This window comes from Corvus kubaryi, unplaced genomic scaffold (genome assembly GCF_017639235.1).
Source record: "Corvus kubaryi isolate FWS band 111438036 unplaced genomic scaffold, C.kubaryi_AGA036_p1.0 split3-37355, whole genome shotgun sequence".
NCBI classification, from domain to species: domain Eukaryota; kingdom Metazoa; phylum Chordata; class Aves; order Passeriformes; family Corvidae; genus Corvus; species Corvus kubaryi.
Genome location: NW_024582089.1, coordinates 849,867 through 868,428, shown reverse-complemented (window position 1 = coordinate 868,428; position 18,562 = coordinate 849,867). Strand labels below are relative to the sequence as shown.

At 61.8% G+C, this 18,562-nt stretch overlaps 1 protein-coding gene across 7 annotated transcripts in view; it reads left to right on the top strand.

The window, feature by feature from the left end:
• The window catches only part of NAV1 (neuron navigator 1), a 74,369-nt gene extending 56,059 nt beyond the window's left edge, over positions 1-18,310 (top strand). The window contains exons 7-33 of one of the 7 annotated variants that reach the window (XM_042015902.1): positions 2,600-2,738; positions 2,949-3,246; positions 3,618-4,311; positions 4,414-4,872; positions 5,077-5,118; positions 5,283-5,431; positions 6,042-6,212; positions 6,733-6,785; positions 6,953-6,976; positions 7,066-7,143; positions 7,337-7,420; positions 7,557-7,668; positions 8,264-8,385; positions 8,811-8,819; positions 10,163-10,359; positions 10,446-10,608; positions 10,733-10,907; positions 11,122-11,219; positions 11,345-11,440; positions 11,592-11,751; positions 11,850-12,085; positions 12,184-12,338; positions 12,521-12,592; positions 12,865-13,061; positions 13,562-13,680; positions 13,916-14,113; positions 14,662-18,310. In XM_042015902.1, the coding sequence (XP_041871836.1) occupies positions 2,600-2,738; positions 2,949-3,246; positions 3,618-4,311; positions 4,414-4,872; positions 5,077-5,118; positions 5,283-5,431; positions 6,042-6,212; positions 6,733-6,785; positions 6,953-6,976; positions 7,066-7,143; positions 7,337-7,420; positions 7,557-7,668; positions 8,264-8,385; positions 8,811-8,819; positions 10,163-10,359; positions 10,446-10,608; positions 10,733-10,907; positions 11,122-11,219; positions 11,345-11,440; positions 11,592-11,751; positions 11,850-12,085; positions 12,184-12,338; positions 12,521-12,592; positions 12,865-13,061; positions 13,562-13,680; positions 13,916-14,113; positions 14,662-14,757 (4,396 nt within the window). In that variant the 3' untranslated portion in view covers positions 14,758-18,310. Of the gene's footprint in view, positions 1-2,599; positions 2,739-2,948; positions 3,247-3,614; positions 4,312-4,413; positions 4,873-5,076; positions 5,119-5,282; positions 5,432-6,041; positions 6,213-6,732; positions 6,786-6,952; positions 6,977-7,065; positions 7,144-7,336; positions 7,421-7,556; positions 7,669-8,263; positions 8,386-8,810; positions 8,820-10,162; positions 10,360-10,445; positions 10,609-10,732; positions 10,908-11,121; positions 11,220-11,344; positions 11,441-11,591; positions 11,752-11,849; positions 12,086-12,183; positions 12,339-12,520; positions 12,593-12,864; positions 13,062-13,561; positions 13,681-13,915; positions 14,114-14,661 lie in introns of all 7 variants that reach the window. The other 6 variants (XM_042015901.1, XM_042015904.1, XM_042015905.1 and 3 more) reach the window with 6 other exon arrangements.
• The last annotated feature ends 252 nt before the right edge of the window (positions 18,311-18,562 follow it).

The following is an 18,562-nucleotide window of genomic DNA, read 5'->3' as shown; positions in this document are numbered from 1 at the left end:
GGGGGGTCGGGGCAGCGCGGCCGCGCCCGGCACCGCGGCATCGGGGCATCGGGGCGGCTCCCGCGGGCCTTCCCATCCTCCGCCCCGGCACCCCCATCCTCCGCCCCGGCCCCCGCCCCCCACCTGCAGTACGGCCGGGCCACCCTCCGCGGGGCTCCCGAGGCTCCGGTGCCCCCGGACGTCGGCGCTGACCCCGGGGCTGCCGAGCGGGGAGCTCCGAGCCGGGGCGCGGCCGGGGCGCAGCGGAGGGGAGCATCCCCGCGCACCGCGCGGTGGTCCGGGTCCATCTCCCGGTGCCTCCCGGTGCAGCCGCCTTCCTGGGCCGGGGTTGGGGCCAGGGTGCTCATGTCCGGGACCGTGCCGGGCCATCCCGCACCCGGTGGGTCCCATCCGCCCGCCGGCGCCGCGGAGCGCGGCAGAACGGACACGCTGCCCTTGAGCATCCCCGTCCCCGGGAGCTGCCGCGGGGCTGCCTGCGGGTGGGTTTGGTGCGGGACCGTCTGCAGGAGCTGGGAATGGCCCTGGGTAAGACGGAGGGGATGGAGCACAAAGCAGGGGGTGAGTTTTATCCCGGAGTGACACTGTGACATGGCTGCCCCCCATGTGTGGGTTCAGGGGGCACTCGAGGTGCCAGGGCTCGGCCATGCTCCAGGAGTTTGTGCTTGCTGAGGGGCTAGTGGTGCTGTGGCTGAGGCTTTCCTTGCTGTGCTGCCTATGGCATATACGTGCCAGTTTGGGGGATCCCTCAGTGCACCAGCCGTGCGCCCCATAAGAGAGTCAGAGACAGCCTCGCAGTGTGCAGCTGGCTCCCCAGCCTCACCCCATGGTTTTAGTGATTTTGCAATGTGACCTTCCATGTTGTCTTTCCTTAGCACGGGGTTGCCGAGGAGGATTTGGAGTCACCTCCTGCCTTGGCTTAGCCTCTAACTCTGTGCCCCTTTCTCTGTGGCTCTCTGGATGCCTGGGGCAGTGGGGGTGTCGTATGCATGGCTGGGAGAGCATTTGGGGTTTCCCTGCACAGCCCCAAAAGCCAAACTCAGACACCCAGCAGCACATGTGACCCCAGCTGTGTGCCTGTAGGACACAGCCCTACAAAGCCTGGCCTCACTCCTGGCACTGCCTGCTGCCAGGTGATGCCAGGCTGGGAGAGGAGCTTTGCTCCAGGCTCTGGGGTGGGGATTTCCGTTCCAGTTGGGACTCAGCCTAGGCATAGGGCTGGTGGTGAGACATGGCTTGGAGCTTAGGAGCTCAGCAGCACATCCTGGGTGCATGATCCTATTGAAATCTCTTCCTGGGCAGCAGCACCTGCTGGCTCTGTCTCAGAAGCTGCTGTGGGGACACAGGGGGCTGTGTCCATCCTGGCTCTGGCCAGTGTCTGATGAACTCTTCCCTGATGGAAAGAGCAGGACATGCAGTGCAGGTCTTATGGTGCTGGAGCTGCCTTTGTTGCTCCCTCTTGAGCTTTGGGCACTGGACAGGGATGGTGGTGGCTGTTGCTTTTGCTCTTCCACTGCTGCGGGGGCTCTGGTGTTTGCTGGACTTCTCTTGCACCTCTGTGGCCCCGATGTAGAGAAACAGGCATCTCTTGCAGGGACTGAGGCTGGCTGCAGCTCCCAGCTCTGCTCCCCACTCCTACGCCACAGCTTGTCACAGAATCATGGCATGGTTTGGGTTGGAAGGGACCTTAAAATTCATCTTGTGCCACTCCCTGCCAAGGGCAGGGATGCCTTTCACTAGACCAGGTTGCTCCAAGCCCCATCCAACCTGACCCTCAACATTTCAGTGATGGGGCAGCCACAGCTTCTCTGGGCAGCCTGTTCCAGTGTTGTCTCCCCCAGGCTCTCACAGGCCCTTGAAGGCTGCGGGGCCTCACTGGCCTACTCAGCTGCTGACCTGAAAGGGGCTGTGCTCATCCTGCTGGAGGGTGCTCCATGCCCGTCTGTGCCAGATCGCCGTGGGCACAGCCCCACGCTGTGGAGCCAGCCGGGCCCGTGGGGCACCCAAGCAGCTGCTGCCCCAGTATGGTGCTGACTGACGGCCCTGCAGATGGGCTTCTGCACACTCGGCTGAGCCCCGGCATGGAGCAGCCACCTTGGCACAGCAGCAGATCCCAGCCCTGCTGCCTGTGGCTGCTGGGGGCTGGAGAGGGGCAGCAGGGTGCAGTGGGTGCGGACCACCCGAGGAAGGGTGGATGCCGCAGGCCAGCTGGTTTGTTTATTCCAGCAGTCCTGCCCTTTCTGACAATCGCGACCCTCCTGCAGGGTCAGAGCAGGTTGCCGGGGACTTGTTGCCAGCTGTGGTGCTGCCAGCCCTGTGGCGTGGGTGCTGGCTTCCCGTGCTGCACATGTCCCTCCATCCCCACCAAAGCTCCACAGAGCCTTCATGGGGAGATGTAGGGTCATTGAGCCTTGTGCGCCAGAGGGACATGAGCCCATGCCAGGCTGGGCTGGAGCCAGCCGTGGGCCCTGCATGCCACGTCCCTGCCATGGGCACTACCAGGAGCAGCTTTTTGCCCTGGCAGCCTCTAGAGCAGGGAGATCCTGCGAGTGGTGGGACCCATTGGGCTGGGCAGGGGTCTGATGCTGTCTCTCCCTCACAGCTGGGATGAGAGCAGCTCCATCAGCAGTGGCCTCAGCGATGCCTCCGACAACCTCAGCTCGGAGGAGTTCAATGCCAGCTCCTCGCTCAACTCCCTGCCCTCCACCCCCACCGCCTCGCGCAGGAACTCGGCCATAGCGGTAGGTGCCAGTGGCACCCGGACCCTTCCCGGCACCGATCCCGGCTTGGTGCCACCACCTCAGTGGGAAAGAGGGGAGGGTGGGTGCCAGTGTGAGGAAACAAGGATGGCACAGGGTGTCTGCTTCATCCTTCTCCCAGCTGGCTGATGCTCTCTGGGGATGGGTTTGGGGTGGGTGCCAGGAGTGCCCCTCACTCCACTCTGCCCCCAGCTGCGCACGGACTCGGAGAAGCGCTCACTGGCGGAGAGCGGACTGAGCTGGTACGGTGAGGGTGACGAGAAGGCGCCCAAGAAGCTGGACTACGACAGCAGCAGCCTCAAGATGGAGCATGGCTCCTCCAAGTGGCGGCGGGAGCCCTCGGAGGGTGGCGAGGAGGGTCCCAAGGGTGGTGAGCTGAAGAAGCCTGTCAGCCTGGGCACCCCGGGCTCCCTCAAGAAGGGCAAGACTCCTCCGGTGGCTGTGACCTCCCCCATCACCCACACGGCCCAGAGCACCCTCAAAGTAGCAGGTAAAAACCAGTTTGGGCAGGGTCCAGCTCCTTTGATGGGGAGAAGGTTGGGTGGTGTCTTTATGTGCCTTCCCCCAAGCATGTTGGCCGTGGGATAGCCAGTGGCTGTGCTCAGACCTGGGAGCTGGGTGTGGGCTGGAAGGGGAGGCAGGGCTGTGTTGCGGAGCGCGGGCAGGTTGGGGTCTGTGCCTGCCCCATGGTCTCATGTCCACGCACCAGGCTGGGGGGTCGTTGAGTGCACCAAGGGTCTGGCATGTCCCTTCTCCATCACATCCCTGCATCTCTGGTGCCCATGTCCTGTCTGGGCTCATTCACTTCCAAATGTCCCCAAAGCCTCCTGGGACGCTAACCTGTCCTTTCTTTGCCAGCAGGCAAGCCAGAGACCAAAGTCACCGACAAGAGCAAGCTGTCAGTGAAGAACACGGGCCTGCAGCGCTCCTCCTCCGATGCCGGCCGTGACCGTGCCGCTGATGCCAAGAAGCCGCCATCAGGGCTTGCACGCCCCTCGTCCTCCAGCTCCTTTGGCTACAAGAAACCAGCTCCTGCCACCGGCACGGCCACTGTCATGCAGGCTGGGGGCTCGGCCACACTCGGCAAGATCCAGAAGAGCTCTGGCATCCCTGTTAAGCCAGTCAGTGGGAGGAAAACAAGCCTTGATGTCTCCAACGCACCTGAGCCTGGTTTCCTGGCCCCAGGGGCTCGCTCCAACATCCAATACCGCAGCCTGCCCCGGCCGGCCAAATCCAGCTCCATGAGTGTGACCGGGGGCCGCAGCACAGCCCGGCCGGTCAGCAGCAGCATTGACCCCAGCCTGCTGAGCACCAAGCCAGGCGGCATCTCGGTGTCGCGGCTCAAGGAGCCATCCAAGGTTGGCACTGGCCGTGGCACACCAGCCCCTGTGAATCAGACAGACCGTGAGAAGGAGAAGGCCAAGGCCAAGGCAGTGGCACTTGACTCCGAGTGTGGCACGCTGAAGAGTGCCAGCTCACCTGAGAGCACTCCAAAAGCCCAGGCCAACCTCCCGCCAGCAGCCAAGGTGGCCGAGCTGCCCCCTACACCTCTCAGGTATGGTCCTTCCACCTGTGAGGGCAGCAGGTGCCTGGCACGGCTGTGCCCAGCACCAGTACCTGAGTCTCACCTGTTTCCTTACCCATTTCCCCCCTCCAGAGCGGCTGCCAAGACCTATGTGAAGCCTCCCTCACTGGCCAACTTGGACAAGGTCAACTCCAACAGCCTGGACTTGCCCTCCTCCAGTGAGCTGCACACCCCACACACTGCCAAGCTCCAGGACCTGCACCCGGCCGGCGGGCACCTCGCACCTTGCTTCAGCCCCAGCCCTGCCCCCATCCTCAATATCAACTCGGCGAGCTTCTCCCAGGGCCTGGAGCTCATGGGTGGCTTCAGTGTCCCCAAGGAGGGCAGGATGTACCCCAAGCTCTCCAGCCTTCACCGCAGCATGGAGTCCCTGCAGATGCCCATGAGCCTGCCCAGTGCCTTTTCAGGGGGCAGCACCACCACCCCCGCCCCTGCTGCTGCACCCCCTGCCAGCACAGAGGAGGAAGAGGAGGAAGAAGAGGCAGGAGAGCTGGGCTGGAGTGGGAGCCCCCGGCTCACACATCTGGACAGGTATGGCCAGAAGGAGGGCAGGGGGCTGCTGCAGCACCTTCATGGGCTCACATCGCTCCCTGCTGTCCTGCAATGCCCTTTGCCTGCTTCAGAGTCTCTTCCTGCTACATTTCTAGGGAAAAGCTCCCTGTTCCTGCAGCTCAATCCCCATCGTTCCTTCCCTAGTCTGTGCAGGGATGTCACTGATCTTTCCTTCCCTTCCAGTGCCAACCGTGACAGGAACACGCTGCCCAAGAAAGGGTTGAGGTAAAAGAGCCCAAATCACTTTTGGGTGGTGCTGGGGTGGGAAGAGGGGGCACGTGGGGCATTCCAGGGCGGTGCCCCCGAACCAGGGAAGCTGGGCCGCAGTGCGGTGGGCAGGAACTGGACGGTGCTGGTCAATCTTACCGTGCCTGTCTGCGGCTCCCCAGGTACCAGCTCCACTCCCAGGAGGAGGCCAAGGAGCGGCGCCACTCACACGCAGTCAGCGGGCTCCCCGAGTCGGACGAGCAGCAGGAGCTGCCCTCACCCCCCGCCCTCCCCATGGCGCTGGTCGGGAAGGGTCCGCTCACCAGCATTGGTCAGTGCCCTCCGCTGCCGGCCCCTTCCCTCCTGCTCCCTCCTGCTCCCTGTGCTCCCCGCGAGATGTGCTAGTGCTCCCCAGGGCGCTGCTTGTCTCCTTGACACCACCAGCACCTGGTGCTTCTGGTGCTGGATTGGGACCAGGGGTGTCCATCACCTCTGCTTCAGGGCATCTCATCCACCTTTGGGTCTCAGGCCACAACTGCTCCTCTGGGGGTGACTGGCAGGGCAAGGAGTAAGCCCTGCCCTGATCTGACCAGGACCTGCATGTTCCTGGAGGGTCTGGGGGGTCCAGGCAGACAGGTTGGGGCAGCACGCTCCACTCCTGCACCTGCAGGTGATGGGTTGTGGCATAGTGGTGCCCACTTGGCCCTGGGGCAATGGATTTGTTTCTCAGCCCTGTGATCACCTTGGTGCTGGTGTCCAGGTCTTCCCAGCATCAACCTGCCTTTTAGCTTTCCCCAGCCCCTCCCTGCTTTGGGACCACAATCCCTGCTTCCTCACTGCATCACAGCTCTCGTGGATCGCTCCCAGTCCTGCTTCCCCGTCCTGATGCCAGGTCCCCAGCGTCACTCTGACCCTGCTTCCTCCCCGCTTTCTCCTTGCAGTGAGCCCCACTGCCACCGCAACCCCGCGGATCACCCGCTCCAACAGCATCCCCACCCACGACTCCACCTTCGAGCTGTACAGCACCTCCCAGATGGGCAGCACCCTCTCCCTGGCCGACAAGCCCAAGGGCATGATCCGCTCGGGCTCTTTCCGGGACCCTGTGGACGATGGTGAGAGTGTGCTGCGCTCCTGCCCAGGCAGAGGAGGCTGCAGGGGGTTGGTGGGGCTCCCTGCACCCTTGTCCCTACTGGTGCTGCCATGGCATTGTTGGATGGGTCAGCGTGTCCCGTTCTTGGTGTCAGAGCAGGGACAACAGCCCTGAGGGGCCTGGTGGACTCTACACTGGCATCAGCCCTGGGTCTGCCCTGACCCCCATGGGTACCCAGTGTCCTTGGGTTGCCGCCAGGGTGCTGTGACACTGCGGAAGAGGGGACCCAAGCAGACAGGGAGGGCAGCAGAGCCCCCAGGTTCCCCAGAGAGGAGGGTGCAGGTGGAGGGTATTCCCTGCCATGTGGCCCAGGGAGGCCACCAGGCATGCACTGAGAAACAGGCAGTGCTGAGCATCTGCCATCCCACTCTATGCCTCCTCCAGGCCGCCTCAGAGCCCTCCACCACTGAGAGCCCTGAGCTGTAGCCCCTGGGTGCTGCTCTCCAGGGCACCCTGACAGCCCGGGTTTTCCTGTGTTGCAGTTCACGGATCGGTGTTGTCCCTGGCCTCCAGCGCGTCCTCCACCTACTCCTCCGTAAGAGCCACCTCTGTGCTGCGCTGCTTTGTGCATGGCTGGGGGTCTGGGTGGGACTGGGGGGAGCTCTGTGCATGCCTCTGCCTGGCGCTGAGCCTGTCTGTGCCTCGCTGCCCCCCTGACTGCCTGCCTCTGTCTGTCTGTCTCTCTCTGCTCTCATGCTGCAGGCTGAGGAGAAGATGCAGTCTGAGGTGAGCCCACACCCTCTGCTCATGCCTGCCCCTGCCCCCAGTGAGGGCGAGTGCCTGGCCCCTCTCATCCCTCTGCGCTCTCCCCGTAGCAAATCCGCAAGCTGCGCCGTGAGCTGGAGTCCTCGCAGGAGAAGGTGGCCACGCTGACGTCCCAGCTGTCGGCTAACGTGAGTCCCCACGGGAGCCCCTGTGGGACACCCCGCTCCATCCGTGCAGGGCATGGGGCTGGTGCTGGATGTGCCCATAGGAGCCCTGATTTCCCATTCAGCCTTCCACATCGCACACCTGGCAGTGGGTGCTCACCTGCCCATGGGTGTTCGCCCAAATGTGAGGGCTCACCTGTTTCTCCCCTTCTTCCAGGCCAACCTGGTGGCAGCCTTCGAGCAGAGCCTGGTGAGCATGACATCCCGCCTGCGGCACCTGGCTGAGACCGCCGAGGAGAAGGTGGGTGTATCGCAGTGCTCAGTGGGGCTCGTGGGGCTGCGGGGTGCTGGACTTGGGCCATTGCCCCAAGGGTGTTCTTGGGGTGGGCTCTGCACCATTGGGATACACTCCATGACTCCCAACTCTGCTCCCCCAGGATACGGAGCTGCTGGACCTGCGAGAGACCATTGACTTCCTGAAGAAGAAGAACTCAGAGGCCCAGGCTGTGATCCAGGGTGCTCTGAATGGCACTGATGTCACCCCCAAAGGTAAGGCATGATGCTGCAGCCTTTCCTGAGTTGGGATGCTCCTGCTGGGACTGGCACAGGGCCCCAGGGCACACCCTCTCATGGGGGAAGTTCATCTGGAGGAAGGGTGCCCTGGGCAGCAATTTTTCCCCACCTGGGATCCTTGAGCATCTGAAACCAGGGATGGACAGCCGGAGCTGTCACCATGGGAGGTCGCAGTGCTGGCATGTAGGGGAATGGGTTGTTTGTCAGCCTTGGGAGACCCCTTTGCCAGGCTGTTTGCCAACAGCCAGTTTTGCCTGCTGATCTTGACTTTATTCCCGTAAGTGCTGTTTCTAGCCCCAAAACCCCAGTGTGAATGCAAGGAACTGTCAGGGAGATGGCCTGGGACAGCAGCAGGGTGATATGTGCCCTGGGCATCTCTCTGGCAGCGCCCATGTGGTGTCTGAGCCCCATGTCATTGTTACAGGGTGGTTCCAGGAGCTCTGAAGGTGTTGGGTGGGAGGAGGGGTTGGGTGTAGGGAGGGGGGGACCATAGGGTGCTCTGGCACTGGGGGAGTTGCAGGTGGCTGATCCCTCCTTTCCCAATCTCTTCTCCTTCTCTGGCGGACCCCAGAGCTGCGCATCAAGCGGCAGAACTCCTCTGACAGCATCTCCAGTCTCAACAGCATCACCAGCCACTCCAGCATCGGCAGCAGCAAGGACGCTGATGCCAAAAAGAAGAAGAAGAAGAGCTGGGTGGGTTGGATGGGGCACTGGCAGGAGAAGTGGGGCTTGGGGAGCCACTGGCAGGGTCTGCTCAGGGTCAGCCCCACAAACAGCTGCTCTTGGTCTGCCTTGGCCTCGTAGTGTTTGTGCCCCCTGTCCCCTGGGGACAGCAGTGGTGAGGAGCTTGTAGCTGCCATGGATTTGTGTCTTGAATTGTTGGCTGGGACTTCTCCAGCCCCTTCAGGAGTTTCCCAGTCCTGGCCCTGCATGCCTGCTTCCTTGTGTATTCCCCCTTGTCTCCCTCCTGCGCACGCAGGCTCTGACCGTGTGGAGGGCCGACACCTCGGCCAGGCAGCCCCTTCCCTGCACCAGGCAGCTCTGAGCTGGATGTGTGATTAAGTCTTGCTTTGTTTTGTTTCTCTCCCCCTATGCTGACCTCAACCCTTTTTTTCCAGGTGTATGAGGTAAGTCCCATGCTGTCCCCTCCACCACATGCTGTGCCCAGCCAGGGCCCTTGCTCCATTTCATGGGACGGTGCTCATACAATCCCCATCCCATCCATCCCACTGGCACTAACCCCAGCACAGGCCATCCTGGGTCCCCAGCCAGGCTGTGCTCACCTTGGCTGCTTCCTTTGATGTTAAGGACAAATATGCACCCACAAGGAGGGGGTTGAACTGCCCAGAGGCAGCAGGAAAGGCTCGGATGGGACCTGTCCTGTGGATGGGAACAGTCCCCTGCTTGCCTAGGGAAGGCAGGCACTCTCCTGACTTCTTGTAACTGGATCGTTTGGGATGGGGACCTTGGTGCAGCCCTGCCAGCGGCACTGAGGGCACTGGGGTGTGGCACTGCCCATCTCTGCCTCTCCAGTGCTGCCTCGTGGTCTCAAGAGGCTCTGTCCCTGCCAGCACCCACATAGTGCTCCCCTGCTTCCACCATCAGCAGAGCTGGATACCCACTTCGTTTACACTGAAATGCAATGCTTTTGCTTTCGGGGACACCCTAGAGGAGTCTGCTGGTGTCTGTGGGGATTGGGACAGATCCTGCGTATTCTCCATCCCTTCTTCCTCCCACCTTCCCTTGGAGCAGGCCCTGGCGCTCCAGAGCACATGTTGTGAGCCCAGGGTGCCCGTCCTGCTGCTCTCCCACCGGCTGGTGGGACCTGGCTCCAGTTTGATCTGTGTGCAGTGTCCATCCCCACCCCGGCCCCAGCCCACTGCTCACCCACCCACTGCTCTGTGTGTGCTGTGTGCATGCTGCATGCTCGGACGAGACACCGGCATGCTCTGTGGAGGGCTGGCTGCCCCTCTACGCTTCCAGCAGGATCCAGGGGGCAGAGGGAGGTGTGGGGCTGGCTCTGCAGTGGCTGGAGCAAGGGACATCCCTGTAAATGCCTCTTGCTGCAATGGCTGTGGTGGAGTCAATGTGGGGATGGATTAGCCCATCCCAATGGACCGGGGTGCTGGTGCCATGCCTGAACAGCCTGGTGTAGGTGCTGGTGGGGAGCAGGGCTGGGAGACATCCTGACCAGGACATGGGTCCCGCTCTTCGGGGCTCTGGTGCCATCTGGGTGAGTGGTGCCCAAAGGGCTGTGCACCCCATCCGTTTGCTGTGCCAGCAGAGCAGGGTCAGGCTGGAGCCTTCCCCAGCATGGTGGTGGTGCTGCCTCTGTGATGGGTGTGGTTGTACTGGTCCCAGCTCAGACTGTCTGTGGGTCCTGGGCAGACAGGGCAGGACCAGACCAGGTCTCTGCTTGCGAGGCTGCACTTCAGACTGTCTCTAACAAGAACATTTCCCTCTCCTGTAGCTACGCAGCTCCTTCAATAAGGCCTTCAGCATCAAGAAGGGCCCCAAATCAGCCTCGTCCTACTCGGACATTGAGGAGATCGCCACGCCAGACTCGTCGGCCCCCTCCTCCCCCAAGCTACAGCATGGCTCCACAGAGACCGCCTCACCCTCCATCAAATCCTCCACATCCTCCTCTGTGGGCATCGACACAGCTGAGTACGTGGGGCTGGGGAGGGCCAGTGGCAGGGCCTACAGGCTTCTGCCAGAGACATGTGCGAGACCTGGTCTCTCCCTTGGCCCAGGCTCTTCCAGGCCCACAGCGAGGGCGAGCCTGAGAAGAAGGAGGTGTCAGAGCTGCGGTCAGAGCTGTGGGAGAAGGAGATGAAGCTGACAGACATCCGCCTGGAGGCTCTCAACTCAGCCCACCAGCTGGAGCAGCTGCGGGAGACCATGCACAACATGCAGGTGAGGACCCCTGCCAGCAGCGTGGCTGCTCTCAGTACCAGGGTGCCCACAGTCACTGTGCTGCACCCCAGGGTGCTGCTGGCGTACAGCTCCTTACCCTGTGCCCTACCTCGTTCTGCCCCAGCTGGAGGTGGATCTCCTGAAGGCCGAGAACGACCGTCTCAAGGTGGCCCCAGGGCCCTCAGCAGTGCCAGGTTCCGTTCCCAGCCATGTCACGAGCACATCGGCCTCCTCTTCACCACGGCGCTCCTTGGGTCTCACCCTTGGCCATGCCTTCAGCCCCAGCCTGGGGGATACAGGTAGGGGTGACAGAGCTGCTGGCAGATGGGGAAGGGCTGGGATAGAGGGAGGATTGTGGGGAGGGAAAGTGCTGCTGCTCACCTGGAGCGAGCAGGGGATCTGCCGTGCTGCCGGTGCTGCTGTCAGCCACAGCAGGATTTGCCTCTGGCTGGACACAGGAGGCCTGGTGGCTCGGCTCCCCTTGCCAGCACAGCCTCACTGCTCCATCCCCAGACGTGTCCCCCATGGATGCTGTCAGCGCTGGCACCCAGAAGGATGAGCTGACGCTGCGGATTGTGGTGCGCATGCCGCCCCAGCACATCATTAAGGGGGTAAGTGTGGGCTGTCTGGGGACCCTGACCTGTCACCATGTCATGGCCCTGGCCAAGGGGCAGAGGATGCCTCCTGGGGCTGGATGTGGTGCTCCAACACTGCACACCTCTGCCTTGGCTCCTAGGACCTCAAGCAGCAGGAGTTTTTCTTGGGCTGGACCAAGGTGAGCGGGAAGGTGGACTGGAAGATGCTGGATGAGGCTGTCTGCCAGGTGTTCAAGGTAGGAGCATGAAGAACACTCTTTAGAGAGCCATCCTTCCACACTACTCCACCACGCCTGCTATTCCCTGGCCCAGGTTCTCTCCAGCTTTCTGGGAGCTGCTTTCTGCCAGCCCTCAGGAGCACTGACAGCCCTGTCCTTCTCCTTGTAGGATTACATCACCAAGATGGATCCTGCATCCACGCTGGGGCTCAGCACCGAGTCCGTCTATGGCTACAGCATCAGCCACATCAAGCGGGTGCTGGACACGGAGCCGCCGGAGCTGCCACTGTGCCGCCGGGGCCTGACCAGCATTGTCGTGACGCTCAAAGGTCAGTGTGGCATAGGGGCTCCATGGCTGTGCCATGTCCCTGCTGTCTCAGGGTATTGCAGGGTGTGAGTGGGACCCTCAGCCCTTCCCTGCCCGCAGGCTTGAAAGAGAAGTGTGTGGACAGCCTGGTGTTTGAAACGCTCATCCCCAAGCCCATGATGCAGCACTACATCAGCCTCCTGCTGAAGCACCGCCGCCTCATCCTCTCGGGGCCCAGTGGCACCGGCAAGACCTACCTGACCAACCGCCTTGCCGAGTACCTGGTGGAGCGCTCGGGTCGGGACGTCACCGAGGGCATCGTCAGCACCTTCAACATGCACCAGCAGTCCTGTAAGGTGAGGGCACGCAGCAGTATCCCTGTGGGCACTGGTGCCATGGTCCCCTTGGCTGTCATGCCATGGCCCCACGTGACACCCGGCCTTGTTTGGTCCAGGATCTACAGCTGTACCTGTCCAACCTGGCCAACCAGATCGACCGGGAGACGGGCACGGCGGACGTGCCGCTGGTGATCCTCCTGGACGACCTCAGCGAGGCGGGCTCCATCAGCGAACTCGTCAATGGCGCACTCACCTGCAAGTACCACAAATGGTGAGAGTCCCTCTGCACCCCTCCAGCACAGCCCCGTGGCACACACTTGCTCCCTGCTGCTCCCAGCGAGGTCGCGGGGCTGTGGGGATGAGGCTGCACATCTGCTGTGCCCAGATCAGCTCTGCCTCGGGCTGACTCAGAGGCTTTTTCTCATGAATCTTGTCTCTCTGTCACTCACTCAGCCCATATATCATTGGGACTACCAACCAGCCTGTGAAGATGACCCCAAACCACGGCCTCCATCTCAGCTTCAGGTAGAAATTGTACATCCCTGGGGATCATCCTTGTGGCTTTGTGGGGGACAGAAGCCATCACTTGCACCTGGGCATTTCTGTGGTCGCATCCTATGAGTGGGGACCCTGATTAGGACTGAGCCCCAGGCCTGTCCCTGCCATCCTAGAAGGACCTGATATTCCCCAGCCTCAGGCAAATGCAGGGTGGGGATGTGAGGAGGACCCCGAGAGTGTTGGGGAGCAGGGCAGCTTGTGTGGATACCCAGCCCTGACCACTGGAGTCCTTCCCTCAGGATGCTGACCTTCTCCAACAACGTGGAGCCAGCCAATGGCTTCCTGGTGCGCTACCTGCGGCGAAAGCTGCTGGAGTCGGACACGGACATCAACGCCAACAAGGAGGAGCTGCTGCGGGTGCTGGACTGGGTGCCCAAGCTCTGGTACCATTTGCACACCTTTCTGGAAAAACACAGCACATCCGACTTCCTCATCGGTACGGCCTTGCCTCACCTTCTTCCTCTGCCCCGAGCTGCACTGGGGCGAGCTCCGGGGACTGGGACCAAACCCTCCCCGAGGAGCTCGGGGGGCTGACGTGTTCCCTGTGTCTCCCAGTCCCACAAACCACAGCTGGTGGGTGATGCACACAAGCGGTGCTCTTCCCTGGGTGGTCTGTTCCTTCGGGAGCTGTCACTAGGGTGTCAGCCAAGGCTGCCAGTCCTCCCAGCACCCTTCCCTGGGCATGGAGGAGCTGTGTTTTCCCAGGTGGATCCCCCGTGCCTCACCAGGCTTCTGGTGGATAGATTGAACTTGGCAGCCCCCTTCCTTGCCTGGGAGATGCTGTCTGCCCGTTGTGCAGGCAGATGGTGCCTAGACACTGTTCCCAAGGGCATCCTGCCAGCCAGGTGTGCCTGCCTCAGTGCTGTGAGCCACAGGCCCAGTGACTGCAGGAGGGGGACCCAGCTGCCATTTCCACTGTCTGCCTTCCCCCCACAGGGCCCTGCTTCTTTCTGTCCTGCCCCATTGGAATTGAGGATTTCCGGACCTGGTTCATCGACCTGTGGAACAACTCCATCATCCCTTACCTGCAGGAGGGGGCGAAAGATGGGCTCAAGGTAGTGCGTGCTGCTGGCACCTGGGAACACAAACCAGTGCGGGGACACACTGATACAGCTGTCATGGGTCAGGGGGAGAGGGGAGGCACTGGGATTGTGGCTGCAGGTGACATCTCTGTCGATCCCTGCCCTGTGGCTGTTGTGGGACACAGCACTGTCCTGGGGGGCTCGGGGTGCCACATCGCTGGCTCCGGCATGTACTGAGGAGGTGGCTGCCACTTGTTCCCTGCCACAGGTCCATGGGCAGAAGGCAGCCTGGGAGGACCCCGTGGAGTGGGTGCGGGACACCCTGCCCTGGCCGTCAGCGCAGCAGGACCAGTCCAAGCTGTACCACCTGCCCCCGCCCACCATTGGGCCCCACAGTGCCGTGTCCCCCCCTGAGGAGCGCAGCGTGAAGGACACGACACCCAGCTCCCTGGACTCGGACCCACTGGTATGCTGGGCAGCCGGAGGGGCTGGGAAGAGCTGAGGCAGAGCAGGGCTGAGCTTTGCTTTCCCAGTTAATTCTCAGTGTAAAAAGCCTGATTTGGGGATGCAGAAACACTTTGTGCTCCTGGGAGGAGAGGCGGGTGCAGGGTGGTGGCACTGGCAAGTGGGCTGCACACCAGGACACACGGTGACGTGCCAGTGGAAGGGCAGGACATGGCATTCCACGAGGCATTGTGTCCACATGCAGAGCCACAGGCAGGCACGCGTGTGCTCATACGTGTCCTGGTGTGTCACCTGGAGAGGCTGCTGGCTGCCGCAGGTGATGCCAGCTGATGCTGCTTTGGCACACCAAGTCTTGAGCATTCCAGCTGTGCCCGAGGCCAGGTCCTGGCACAAGGGAGGGATTTTGCAGCGTCTCTGGGATTTGCTCTACCCGCTAAGGAGCTTCCCAGCAAGGCTGGTTTGGGAGGGCAAGGAGGGCCAAGTGGCCTCCCCAGTCACGTGCGGGCCTCCTGTCCCCGTCGGGCTCCTGCCATGCTCCTGTCCCCACAGATGGCCATGCTGCTCAAGCTCCAGGAAGCCGCCAACTACATTGAGTCTCCAGACCGTGAGACCATGGTGGACCCCGACCTGCAGTCGACTCTGTGAGGCCCGGATGTGCCAGCCCAGGTGGAGGGGAGCTGCTGCTGGGCTGCTCTCCTTTTCCTTTGGCATCCAGGAGCGTGGGGCTGGTGAGCAAGCGGAGATGAGAGGAGAGGAGACGAGCGGAGCTCTGGCGTGTCCTGGTGGAGCCTGGGGAAACTCAGCTCATCTGTGAAAGAGCACGAGTTGCTATCTCCCCTCCCGACCCTGGGGGAATCCTGGTTTCTCTTCTTGGTTTTTTCTGTCTCTATTACAAACTCTTGGGCTTTGGGACCAGGGCGACCGCTGAGGCCGAGCTCCCGCTCCCGGGAGCTGCAGGAAGGCCCCTGCGTGGGGCAGGGACCCCGCGGGAGCCACCTGGGCCGAAGCTGGGGGCACAGGCGGAGCCCGGGCTGCAGGATAAGCACATGAGCATGAGAGGCTCCAGCTCCCTCTGCACCCACTGGGCAAAGCCGAGAGAGCCTCCACTGTGGAGCTTCCGCCTCGTGCCGGCCGAGGGCAGCATGGCTCTCGCTGCTCTCTCTGCGTTCCCGTTCCACCTGCACGGCAGCCGCTGTGACCAGGACAGCCCAAAAACCCTACTTTGGTTATTTTATTTTGTTTCCCGCCTCCCCTTTTCCTTTGGCCGAGTCCAGACTTTGCTTTGGTCCCTTTTTTTGTTCTGGTTCTTCGCTCTCCTGGCCTGGAGCCTGTGGCCTGGTGCCTACTGCTTCCCTGGCAGCAGCGCGCTTCCCCTTTGGTTTCTTTTGCAGCTGTTGGTTTCACCACTCAAAACACCTCTGTCACAGAACTGGTGCTCACTGGACGATCTCCAGTCCCTGAACCCACCTCCTGGGGCTGCACACGTTGGCTGAGGTGGGACTTGGAGGCCAGTGTGGAGGCCGGTGGCAGCAGGAGGCTCCCAGAGCAGCCCCTCACATGGCAACTCCCCCCTCCTCAAAGGCACAGGGCATCGGGACAATGTCTCCCACCAGGCTGGAATGCCACAGGGGCATCCCCTCCCTGAGGTACTGGGGCGTGGGGAGGCTGCTGCTGCTGCCTCATCCCTGGGCAGCCAGGTGCCATCCCTGTCCCCTTGGTGGAGGGGGGCATGACCAGCCTCCCATCCCCTTGGTGCTGCCAGGCCTGGGGCTGTGGGTCAATGAGCCTGGGGTTGCTCCCCATGCCACCTGCTCCCCCTGGCCCTGTGCCTTCCTGCAGCCTGGCAGGGTCTGTGTTGGTGCTCTGGGGGCACCTGGGGCTGCCTTGTGTCCTCCTGGCCTTATCCCACATTGTCAAAAGGCCAGATTCCATGGAGAGGGTCAGCCCCGGTGCTGCCGTGGTGCCTTAATCCCTGGCCATGCGGGAAGGGGGCACATGGGGCTTGGGATAATGCTGTCATGGCCTGCTCCAGCTCCAGTGTCCTCTGTCCCCAAAGCCGGCTTGGCTGGGATGGAATGAAGGTGCTTGGCACTATCCAAGCTGGGACTGCTGCCTGCAGCACCCTCGCTGGCCTGTCCCCAGCCATGGCTGCAGGGTGCCCTGCAGGTCCACACCCCCGCCCTGTGCCTGCCTGGGCTCTGGGGACCCCTGCTCAGCTCAGCTCAGCTGCCCTCCAGCTCAGCCCCCACATTCATCCGGGGCCCTGGAGAGACATATGAGGAGAGGTGACCCCAGGGCCAGATCAACTGAGCCCACCCTGTCCCCAAACTCTGCCAGGCTGGGGACTGGGCTGCCTCAGCCCCCTGTGCTGCAGCTGGTGTGGCCTTCAGGGACGCCTCACACCCCTCTGGAATGGGCATCTCCCGCGGTGCCCTCGGAGGCCGCCGCCCCCTCTGCCCTCGGTGCTCTTGGCCGGTGTGTCCTGCCTTGCCGCCCCATGGTGCTCACTTCTCCCACTTCTCTGTCTGTCCGACAGCCTCCCGCTGCCGCCGGGGCCGGCCAGCCCGGCCCCTTCCCATGGGGATCTCCCGGGATCTCCTCCCCACGCTGGCTTGGGCGTTAGGGCTTTCTGTTTGCCTTCTCTTGTGTTGCCGCCGTCGAGGACTCGCTGTACATAGATCCGTCGTGGAACGCCCTGTGTGGGTTGGGGGGGCCCGGCCCTGCGCCTTGTCCCTGGGTTTGGGTTTTTTTTGTACTCTGTGATGACTGTGCTGTGCTGACTTATTTTCTGATTGTATGAGACTCCGGCCCAGCAGCCACTCGAGGTCGGCAGTGGGGACCCAGCTGTCCCCTCCAGCCCCTCACACCCTCCTTGGGATTCTGGTGCCCAGGGTGGGAAAGGACTGATGCACCTTTGGGGGCTGCCCTGTGCCCAGGTGCCCTGAGGAGTCCCATGGGAGGAGGGGCAGCCTTGTCTGGGCTTTCTTTTCTGACACTCCCAGGGAGCTACTCAAACCTGGACCAAACCGTAGCTGTCGCCTACTGCTGAGCAGCCCCTGGCCTGTGTCCTGCAGGTTTGTCCTGTCCCTCCCCAGATCGGGGCTGCCCCTCAGCCCATCACCCCGGCCCCAGCAGCTGGAGGCGAGTGGCAGGTCGGGGTGTGATCCAGGAGGAATCTCCGAGGGACGGAGAAGGGCCATGCCAGCAGGTGGCCCTGGGATGGGCAGGGTGGGGGGCTTGGCTGGGGTTACCTGGCCAGAGGGGCCAGATCCTGATGGATTCCTTCTGGCTTACACCAAGCACCTCATGTCCCCGAGCCTGGCAGCTGTCGGGGCCAGCCCCTGACTCTGGGCTGAGCCCCTCTGTCCCCAGGGAAGGGATCCAAGGATTGCACTAACTCACCCTCCTGCCACCTCCAAGGGTGCCCACCACCCCCAAAGGTGCCTGTTGTCCCCAAAGGTGCTTGCTGCCTCCAAAGGTACCCGTCACCCCCCAAGGGTATCTGCCACCTCCAGAGGTGCCAGTTGCCCCCAAAGGTGCCCATGGTCCCTGGGAGCCCCCCTGAGGGGCTGGAGGTGGGCGATGCCAGCGCCTCACCCTCCTGCCCCCTTGAGCTGCTGCTGCCCGGTGGCCTGAACCTTACAATTTTAGCTTTTTTCTATTAAACACAAACAACCTTTTTTTAATTAAATAAAAGATGAAATGGACAAATTCCTGTTCTAGATTATCTGTGTAATTGACTGGGTTTTGTGTTTCTTAACTGCATGGTATTCCTGCCGAGGGGTTTTATAGCACTTTTTAAATTTCTCTTTAAAATTTTGGTCCAGATTTCTACTGCTCTCGCCTGTCTGTTTTTGCTTTTTCCTTGCACCCTCCACGTTTGTAAACTCGCTCCATTTTATACCTGATGTTGAGACCCAGCCCCACGTTGTACATAGCTGCGGGAACAATCATAGGGAACAAACAAACACCATCTGGACTCTTTCCACGATTAGTTGTTTTTACTTCAAAGAAATTTTGAAAGAAACATAAAAGGAAGCCAGGAAAAGGCTTGAGGATATTCTGAAAAGACAGAAACAAATCCAGCCCTGCACCAAGTCAGCTCCTGCTGCCCACACTGCCCGCACCAACTGGCATGTCTCTTCTCAGTCGTCTGTCTAACACCATTGGATTCAATAAAGTGATCTCCTGTACTGTCGGCTCCTGGTCCTGTGTCTGTGGCTCTGTTCCTGTGTGGCAGAGGGGAGGGCAGCTGTACCACCACACATCATAGGATCATGGAATGGTTTGGGTTGGACGGGACCTTAAAGCTCATCTCAGTGGAAGGGACACCTTCCACTGTCCCAGGTTGCTCCAAGCCCCTGGCCTTGAACATTTCCAGGGATGGGGTGGCCACAGCTTTTATGGGCACCCTGTGCCAGAGCCTCACCTCCATCACAGCCAAAAATTC